General features: G+C 36.0%; 1 protein-coding gene and 2 long non-coding RNA genes across 7 annotated transcripts; all 3 read right to left on the reverse strand.

Moving 5' to 3' along the window:
* Positions 1–2,185: 2,185 nt before the first annotated feature.
* LOC127840537 (uncharacterized) lies at positions 2,186–4,677 on the reverse strand. The gene is made up of 3 exons (XR_008030533.1): positions 3,771–4,677; positions 3,591–3,650; positions 2,186–3,425 (listed from the first exon to the last, which is right to left on the reverse strand). It is a non-coding gene; the product is annotated as an uncharacterized LOC127840537 (long non-coding RNA).
* A 596-nt stretch (positions 4,678–5,273) lies between these two features.
* Positions 5,274–7,536, reverse strand: LOC127840487 (uncharacterized). 3 transcript variants are annotated; one of them, XM_052368918.1, is made up of 6 exons: positions 7,437–7,536; positions 7,193–7,259; positions 6,943–6,994; positions 6,138–6,214; positions 5,852–5,930; positions 5,274–5,354 (listed from the first exon to the last, which is right to left on the reverse strand). In XM_052368918.1, exons 1-5 carry the CDS (start codon positions 7,452–7,454, stop codon positions 5,872–5,874), a joined length of 273 nt encoding a protein of 90 aa, XP_052224878.1. In that variant the 5' UTR covers positions 7,455–7,536; the 3' UTR covers positions 5,274–5,354; positions 5,852–5,871. The 3 variants fall into 3 exon arrangements, with proteins under 3 accessions (XP_052224878.1, XP_052224875.1, XP_052224868.1); XM_052368915.1 differs by lacking the exon at positions 5,274–5,354 and having other exon boundaries at positions 5,781–5,930; positions 7,437–7,512; XM_052368908.1 differs by lacking the exons at positions 5,274–5,354; positions 5,852–5,930 and having other exon boundaries at positions 6,023–6,214.
* On the reverse strand, positions 5,713–9,932 carry LOC127840523 (uncharacterized). Of its 3 annotated transcripts, none has more exons than XR_008030531.1 (4): positions 9,308–9,932; positions 7,786–9,013; positions 7,566–7,621; positions 5,713–5,786 (listed from the first exon to the last, which is right to left on the reverse strand). It is a non-coding gene; the product is annotated as an uncharacterized LOC127840523 (long non-coding RNA). The 3 variants fall into 3 exon arrangements; XR_008030532.1 differs by having other exon boundaries at positions 7,786–8,122; positions 8,333–9,932; XR_008030530.1 differs by having other exon boundaries at positions 7,786–9,932.
* Positions 9,933–10,187: the final 255 nt, after the last annotated feature.

Here is a 10,187-nt window from a genome sequence, read left to right on the forward strand (position 1 = left end):
GCGTTCTGCTTTGAACTACTTTGGTTTTGTAAACACGTTTCATACAAGCTACATGATCAAGAGGTGTCACTCAGCGTTTGTACGGGCTTGTGACCGTTCTTTTCACAGCGAAATGAAAAGAGCCGCTTTACCACCTTGCGATATGCAATACGGACTAGCATACTAGCAAACAATATAGCCTTTACTTTTGCCATGCATTAACGAAGAAACATTGGCCTTTCGGCGATGGCTAAACCTCAGAAATCCCATTTAAATAGATATTTTTTTCACATCTTGCAGAAATGTTCTGTTGCATAATTTCTCAAAATATCCTAAATCAGATAATATACAATAACATGTGGACATCTGTTCCAGTATCTTGCAAGACGAATAACTATTTGTGGAGCTGTAACATAGCACAACCTTAGATATGTTACTGCCTTTCAACTGTGTTATTTTATCAAATATATTTCATTGATCAGACACGACAGATTTTCATTTCAACTTCACGTGAACAAAACACGTTCGTATCAAACTGCAAAATCGCATTGTAGTGTTTGCAGACCAGCTGCTGCTGAGAATTTTCTTCTACTATACGAATGTGCCTACATATCTGTTACATCAATGCATCATATACTAGTATTTTATCTTACAACCAAACCATAGCATTGAAGTAATACTGCTTTTCAAACAGCGCTTGTTAATATCAACCTAGGTAGCAAACTATGCGATCGAGTGTAGATTTGGCCAAGAGGCAAAAGTAGTTAATATCGCAAACTGTTATGTATATAGATTTTTTTCATCCATATTTTGTATTATGTGTGAAACAAAACTGCAAACTACTGTGTACACTCGAAAGCTTACAAACGAGATGATTGACCAGCGCTTGTCAATATCAACTCAAGTAGCTAACTATGCGATCGATTGTAGATTATATAGTGTGTTTTGTTCGTATATTCTACAAGCGCAATATAAAGCCTAAATACTGTTGAACGTTTGTGTTAATGTGTCTCACTGAAAGACAAGTAATACCAATAACGAGCCGTTGTACAAAATGTGTATGCAGTCAAAAGCGAGTAACTGCTTTGAGTTTACGAGTCACTGCTTGCTAGTTGCAGCGCAAGTAGTTTATTTCGTGCAATTAATGTTCAACGCAACACTTAGTAGCATAGTTTGTGGCCGTATGGCAAAAATCGATTGTATTCCTTAAATAAGGATAGGATGATGAATATTGCTATTGAGCAGCGAGTAGTATTCGTGTTATAACCAAAGCCGGGACTTGCACCCAGATTTCTTCTCCCTCGAAGAAGGAAAAGCGTTTTGCTTTGAACTACTTTGGTTTTGTAAACACGTTTCATACAAGCTGCAGAGTGTAGTTTTGCTATGATTTGTGTACTGACTCGTGACCGTTTCTCCTATTTGAGTACAAGAAATGTCGCTTTACCACTAAATGTTTGTTTAACTTACTGTCGTTTCAAAATGGGAACATTTGTATTGTTCTGTACAAACATTTGAGTTGTTGAGTTTCGAATACGGCTGTATTGTAGCGAAACGTTTCAGATCGGGATAAAACTACATGCAACTTTTAACGCAAAATTGCTTTGCACAATTTCAAACTTCATGATCATACATCGAAAGTTATGAAACTGCGTATATAGTTTTTATTTATTTTGCTAGCGAAATTTTAACATTTCATTGAATAACGCAAGTTTATGGCCATGTGGTGAATGTCATGAAAGTCTCTCAGACCGATGTATATACTTTTTTTCATCATATCACCTCATATCGAAAGTCAAAATAATATCCTAACGTCATTTATGTTGTGTGTTTTTATTCGTATATTCTACAACCTCAATAGACGTTCCTCATTGAAAAACAAGTTATACCAATAACGAGCCGTTGTACAAAATGTGTATGCAGTCAAAAGCGAGTAACTGCTTTAAGTTTACGAGTCACTCAATGTTAGTTTCAACACGAGTAGTTCGTAAGGCGCAATTAATGTTCAACACAACATTGAGTAGCATAGTTTGTGTCCATATGGCAAATATCTTATAACGGTTAGTTGTTTATATAGTTTTTTTTATCATTTTACCTCAAATTCAAGTTTGAAAGTTTTTTGCTTTGTACGTTTGAAAGCTAGTGGTGTCACTCGGCGTTTTCACGGACTTGTGACCGTTCCTCTTGTGCTCAGACAAGAGAAGTCGCCTTCCCACCCCAGCCCTAGCAGACTTAAACCTAACAATTTGAACAATGCGTGTTATCAACCGGTTGGTAGCCTTATCAAATGCCATCGCGTCCTCGGACTCGCATACGCATCGACCCACGTCAGGTTCTAAAGCTTGCGGGCAATAATGAGTGTCCCTCGCGATAGATTGAGGAGCCTTGCCAGAGTATAACGACAGCATGGATAACACATGTTAGAACCGAAAACCGAGGCGTTTCCCCTCAAGTGCTATCGGTTCGCTTCGCAACTTGTGGAGTCGGTCTATTGACACCTACATACCTCGGTCGCCCATACTCAGTCAATTAACCGCTGTTGTCTTTCTGCTTGCCAAATAGCAGTCAAAACAACCTTACAGTGATCTAGCCAGATTGGAAACTACGAGCGAAAACTAACTCGCCCAAGCGAGTGACCCGCTCCCGATTCGAGCAAAACCTCACCTAAGCACTATCGACCCAAAAAACGCCAGTAACACTGCTCCGTTACTAGGGAGCCTTGCTAGTCAACACAAGTAATTTGCAATCCTGGCTAGAGCAATGAGTATATTCGGACTGGTGTACCACCATGTGATTGTCTGCGTCTAAATTGTTGGTATTTGATACTTAGAGTCTCTTGTGCCAAAGTAGAGACTGAATATTTGTTTTATAAATCAAGCAATCATTTACTGGTTGGTAGTTCTAACAGTGCGTCAAAATAAGCACCGTGAAAACATTTTAGCACCGAAATACCGAGGTGTTTACCCCCAAGTGCTATCAGTGCGCTTCACACTTGTGGAGTCTTAAACCCCTCGGCCGCCCAAACACAGTTAATGACTGTTAATGTTTATTTTTTGTTTGATTTTGGTATTGCATAGTTTAAACACAAACACATACATCAATACATCAATATTGCTGGCCAGCACAATAAAACAAGGAAAAAAAAGGTAGGAGAACAATCTCCTTTATTTTTCATGTAAAAACATAAACATAAACATACACACTGTCAACACTTGCCACTTGCAACACCGAGTTCGTTTCAGTGCAGAATGTACACATTTTTCGATCGACACACATTCGCAATGTTACATGGATTCACAAAGTTACATGGATTCACAAAGTTGCACTGATGTCCATACACGGGCCAATGTTCAAGTTATCGGTGCGATGGACCCACGGTTTTGTCGCAGCTATACGCCACACGTATGTATTGACTACTCGGTGTCCACATCAAGGTTTGCAAATTGGCACTGAAAATAGAAAAGCAAATTGTGTTAAACAGTAAACAATGAGAGTAAACAGCCTGAAATGATAAAAAGCATGCATGTGTAATATACTATGTATCAAATGAAAAAGTAAACACAAACTTCCAAAGAAAAACACACAACTCTACCAACTGTTTAACTGATACTTACTTTTTTGTTTTGTGTTGCATGTTCAGGCGCCTTTCTGTCACTGCTCGTCTAGCAGTACAGCTGAAATGAAATAGAAAGCATGATCAGAAACTTTCATTGTAATTGTACAACTTACAATTTATGTGCACAATTTTGCATTTAAGTATAACATACAGTAAAACAATTTCAACTAATACTCACTTTTTTGTTGTGTTGTTTCCACAAAGGCGCCTTGTTGTCACTGCTCGCCTGGTAGTTAACCTGACACGTCTAGTAGTAGAGAACACTCGTCCAGCAGTAAAGCTGAAATGAAATCGAAAGCATGATCAGAAACTTTTGAATGTGTTTGTACAACTTACAATTTATAAACACAATATTGAACTGTAACAGTAAACATGAAACAGATAACAATTTTACTTACCTATGTTGTCTTCGCTGAAATACAAAAGTCATGTTCATAGCAATCATAGCATATTAACACACAATGAATACAACTCAAAACTTTTAGTAAGAAACTCAGTACTTACTTTGTATTTTGTATCCAATCCCTCTGCGGGCAATCTTCTTCAGTCCACAATCGAGCTGAAATCAAGACTAAATGCATACATGTAAATTTTGCCAAATAACAAACAGAACTGTGAACCAAAACTTGAACTAAACAAAACTAACTTTTCAACTGTTATGGTACTCACCTCTGGCAACTGAAATCATACAGACATTTTGCATAGCACAAAACATTTTTAGTTTGAAGATAAGAATGATTTATGAACATTTTACTTACACAAAGCATAAATATGAAAGACATGATATGATGAAAAAAAACAATATGTATACAAAATTATACATAAAGAAACACACTATACTTACCATTGCTGACCTGAAATTGAAAAAAGCACATTTTGTATAGCAGAATACAAGTCATCAAAACAGTTCAATATGAAAATTAAAGAAAGTTAGTGTACTTACCACAGGCTACTGAAATGAAAAACAGACATTTTGCATAGCAGTATACAAGTCATCAAAACAGTTCAATATTAAATTATAGAAAGTATGTGTACTTACCACAGCCATACTGAAATGAAAAAAACATTAAGCATTGCATAGCAGTATACACATCATCAAAACAGTTCAATATGAAATTATAGAAGGCAATTGTACTTACCAACAGGCTACTGAAAAAAATACATTAAGCATTGCATAGTAGAATACAAGTCATCAAAACAGTTCAATATGAAAATTAAAGAAAGTTTGTGTACTTACCACAGCCATACTGAAATGAAAAAGAAACACATTTTACAATGCAAAATACAGGTCATCAAAACAGTTCAATATGAAAGGCAATTGTACTTACCACAGCCATACTGAAATGAAAAAGAAACACATTTTACAATGCAGAATACAGGTCATCAAAACAATTCACTATGAAATTATAGAAAGTTAGTGTACTTACCAACAGGCTACTGAAATGAAAAAAACATTAGGCATTGCATAGTAGTATACAAGTCATCAAAACAGTTCAATATGAAAATTAAAGAAAGCTAGTGTACTTACCACAGGATACTGAAATGAAAAACAGACATTTTACAATGCAGAATACAGGTCATAAAAACAGTTCAATATTAAATTATAGAAAGTTTGTGTACTTACCACAGCCATACTGGAATGAAAAAAAACATTTAGCAATGCACAATAATCAAGACTTACCTAGCTGATCTTGAATCATTCTCTGTTTCTCAACTTCTCAGTTGTCCAAAAGTCTGCTCTGTAACGACCCACCATTCCAATCTGAAAAATAGTTAAGCATAACAAAGCACAAAACAAACCAAAAGAATAGTTTACTTACCTCATATTTTGTGCAGGTTTTCAACAGCCAATTTTCTTCTTGAAACCTGTATTCGTCTCTTTTTTGACCCACTGTGGAACAGTCACAGCAATGTAAGTCTGAAACATAGAAGGGCATAACAACATAACATACAAACCAGTATATTTGTTTTGACTTACCTCGTGGCTAGAGTCGAGACACAGCTGCTGAATTTCTTTTCTGTCACAAGCTGTCAAAACATCTCTGCAACATCTCTGCAATTGAAACCTTCAAACAGAGTAAAACAGAGAAACATTTTGTATACAATATAGTAAACACTTACCTTGTTATAGGCCTGAGTTGCAGCAGTGATTCTTTCTTGAAATCTTCTTCTTTTGCATCACTGCATGAGAGACCTGAAAAATAGCATGCAGTGCAAAACACATGAGTTAAATTAAACCAAAATTGTGTTTCTACTTACCTTGCTTCTGTAGAGTTGAATCACAGTAGTAGAATTCCTTCTTCAAACACATTTCTCTGTCTACACCAGGAACTTGAATCTGAAACAGAGAAAAGCATCACATCAAATTGTACAACTCAAGTGCATTCATTCAATGCTTACCTACTTTCTGTTGAGTTGTTTTACAGCAGCTGAAATCCTTATTCACTGTTGGCACTGCTATGAGACCATTTCTGCATGTGAAATCTGAAACAGAGCAAAGCAAAGTATGCATGGCAAAAATCAAAAGAACAATTGTAACACTTACCCTGTTTGCAAGTCCCATTCACTTTCTCAGCAATGTTCCTCTTCTTGAATCGTCTTCGTCGCTGACTACAAGTACACCTGAAACATAGCATGCACAAAACATACCATATAAAAACAAAATACAAGTGTTCATACTAAAATGAAACACACTTACCTTTCTGCATTGCTCAGCTCTGTTCGACTGTCAACTCTTCATGTCATGTCATATCTGAAACGAACTAAATCAAAACATGCATAGTATACAATCATTGATAAAATTTCGAAACAATTGTATGCTTCATAGCTGTGTTTTTTGTTTACGTTACATATCACAGACAACTGGCGATCACAAAAGTAAAGACATTTTTGTACTACTCAAACATTAAGCTCACATTCACAAACACCGACCGACATAGTTTTGTATAGAGTGCTAATACCTAAAACTGTACAAAAAGAATCGACATCAGTTTTCATTCATCATCGTGTATTGAGAAAAACTTATTCTATAATACTCACCACAGCTCACTGAAATGAAATAGAAATGTTAACAGCATGCAAACAAATGTTAACCAATATCAAATCATCTATAGTAAATATCAACAAAAGCATTTCGATACACATAGTAAGTGTTCACCATCATAGTACATCATCAGTTAGTTCGACATCCCACGGTTGCTCAAGTGTTACTGGCTAGCATTAACCCTTTTCAGTAAACCATCACACATCAGCATTTTTAGACACAAGTACTGATAGATTCAACCCTTGTTATCATCTTTCACAGACTTCTATGAGTAAACAACTGAAAAATATAAAACGTTTGTACTCACTGTTTGGCAGCTCCAAGAAACACGTCTGTTCTGCTTGCCATCTGGACATCCACTGAAACAAAACATCTTCAAACACACATACATGTAAAACGTTTTTGAACATAAACCAACACAGAGCAGAGCTAAGCTGCAGCAGTTAATCTTTCTTAAAATTGAATTCTCCATCTCTGCATAGCACACATGAAAAATAGCATAAGTTTACCATCACATTACAGCAGTACAAACTAAAACAAAAATTTGATCGACTTACCTTGCTTCTGTAGAGTTGAGTAACAGACGTGGAAATCTTCTTCCATGTGTAAACCAGTGACTCGAATCTGAAATAAAGTAAAGAACACATTGTACAACTCAAACCAATGAATTAAAACTTACCTTACTTTTGATGAATTGTGTCTCAGCAGTTGAAATCCTGTTTAATTTCTGCATGTGAAATCTGAAACAGAGCAAAGCAAAGTATGCATGGTAAAAATCAAACAAACAATTGTAACACTTACCCTGTTTGCAAGTCCCATTCACTTTCTCAGCAATGTTCCTCTTCTTGAATCGTCTTCGTCGCTGACTACAAGTACACCTGAAACATAGCATGCACAAAACATCCCATATAACAACTATTTTGTACTTACCATATGAGTGCTTTTCTGTTCAGGTCAGCTTGAAAACCCATCACTGCCATCAGCATCTGAAAAATAGTACATCACAAACAAACAAACAAACATAACATATCATAAAAACAGTTTAACACAACAGATATGAGAGCTCTCGCAACCACGTCTGTTCTGTTCGACTGTCCAAAAGCAAGTGACAGTACTTCAATTCACTAACATTGAGAAATTCTAAACTTACCTTCAAGGCTTGTTGAGTAGCTCCAAAAACAAGACTGCTTGGCTCCACTGTTCACTCCAACTGTCATATCATCACTGGATAAGCACTCCTGAAATGTATTAAAACAAAACATGCATAGAACAAACATTCAGTCAAAAGTACTTACCTTTCACTTTGTCACTGCCCTGTGCTCAACTCCAGTCAGCATGACATCTCTGCTTGAAAGTCTGAAACATATAAAAACATGCAATGCAAAACAAACATAGTTACTTACCTTCTAGCATATTGTTGGAGCTCCAGAAAACACGACTGTTCACTCCAGCTGCCAGACTTGAACTGCCAGCACACATCTGAAAATCTGAACAAAGCATTCATGTTCATACTTTACTAGCCGTACAATTAAAGTTACTGACATACTCATCATCCAAAATAGAGTACACGAAAAGCTAGCTAGGTTTACCTCTGTTCATGTGTAATACACCAAATGAAACCATGATGATAAAGTAACTCACTTTATCTCTTCTTTTGTCAAAATACAAGTGTTCATAGTGGAATGAAACAGACTTACCTTTTCGTTTCCCAGCTCTGTTCAAATCATGTCAGGTTTTCATCTCATGTCAAATCTGAAACGAACTAAATCAAAACATGCATAGTATACAATCATTGATAAAATTTCGAAACATTTGTATGCTTCATAGCTCTGTGTATTTTCACTTTACAGATCACGGACAGCTGGCGACCACAAAAGCGAAAACATTTTTGTACTACTCAAACATTGCTGTATTAAGCTCACACTCATGAACACCAACCGACAGAGTTGCTATAGACTTATAATCCCTAAAACTGTACAATAAGAATCAAAAGCAGTTTTCAGTCATAATCTTTTATTGAATTCTATACATATGCACTACAATCTACAGTACTCACCACAGCACCCTGAAATGAAATAGAAATGTTACAGCATGCAAATACAATTTAAGCAATATCATATCATTCATCTAATATGTTTGCAATCATTGTTCAATCATATGTTCGTTTCCCCAAAGTAGCTCATGTTCTGTTCCACCATCATACACCATCATCGCTAATCACAACATATCGACACTATATCAGTACTGAGTAGATTCTAATTTCTACCCAACGCATTACACTTCTATACAAGTAAACCTGTACAAAACGAATCAAAATCAGTTTTCATTCATCATGATTTATTGAAACAAATTTATACTACAATACTCACCACAGCCCCCTGAAATGGAATAGAAATGTTACAGCATGCAAATACAATTTAATCAATATCATACATATCAACAAAAGCGATTCAATACATTGTCATTTAATATTTTTGCAACATTTTTCCATCATATGTTCGCTTCCTCAAAATAGCTCAATGAATATTCTGTTCCACCATCATCCACTATTATCGCTCATCACAACATATCGACACTGTATCAGCACTGAGTAATTTCTACCCAACACATTACAACCATCATACATCATCACGCAACTTGTAAACAGTAAAACGAAAAAAATTTGTACTCACGTTTTTTGTAGACAGCAGCTCGATGAACACGTCCGCACAGCTCGACATCTGAACCTCAACTGACAGTCAATCGCTTGACACCACAACATAAATTTAATTATTCACAACAGTCAGGGCTTAAAAAAACACGTCCGATCAGTCCGATGTCAAAACTTAAATTGAAGTCAAGTCGTTCAAAAAAATTAATGTAAGTCAAACATTTCATATATAACGCTCACAAAAATTCGTTGTCAGTCAGTACTAAACGTTCAAAAGTTATCATCGCATAAGAGTATGATTTCATTTCACAACTCAAGTCAAAGTCAAGTTGTTATCTCATAACAATAACCTAACACTACAGTCATCCAGTCATTCAACAACCTGAGTACCAAGTCGCTATTCTATAACGCGAAAACTTTTCATCAATAGTCAGAGCTCACGAAAGTACGTCCGTCTTCGTCAACGTTCAAAAGTCAACTGAAACTTTTTAATCGTAAAAATATTTCAAAGTCAAATTTTTTTCAGAGCTCACAAAAACAAGTCTGTCTTTGTCAAAGACCATCAGTCAACTAAGATTCTGTCGTAGTAAAAAAAATTTAAAAGTCAAAACTTTTTTCAGAGCGCATAAAAACACGTCCGTATTGGTCAATATCCAAGTCGCAACTGAGCGTTCTTTACCCGCGCAGTTCAAATTATAATGAGGTCACGACGTCGAGAGCTTCGAAAAACACGTCCGAACCCTTCAACGACCAAACGAAGAATGACAGAAAAGCACATTGAAAATGTTTATTCTTCATGATTTGAGTTACGACTGAATGTGTATTTGATGAGAAATCAAAAAATCATACTTACCTTGCAAAAATCCTAGCAATATTGACTTTGTGATGATATTTTTTCATGA

The sequence above is a fragment of the Dreissena polymorpha genome, chromosome 1, assembly GCF_020536995.1.
Source record: "Dreissena polymorpha isolate Duluth1 chromosome 1, UMN_Dpol_1.0, whole genome shotgun sequence".
Taxonomy (NCBI): domain Eukaryota; kingdom Metazoa; phylum Mollusca; class Bivalvia; order Myida; family Dreissenidae; genus Dreissena; species Dreissena polymorpha.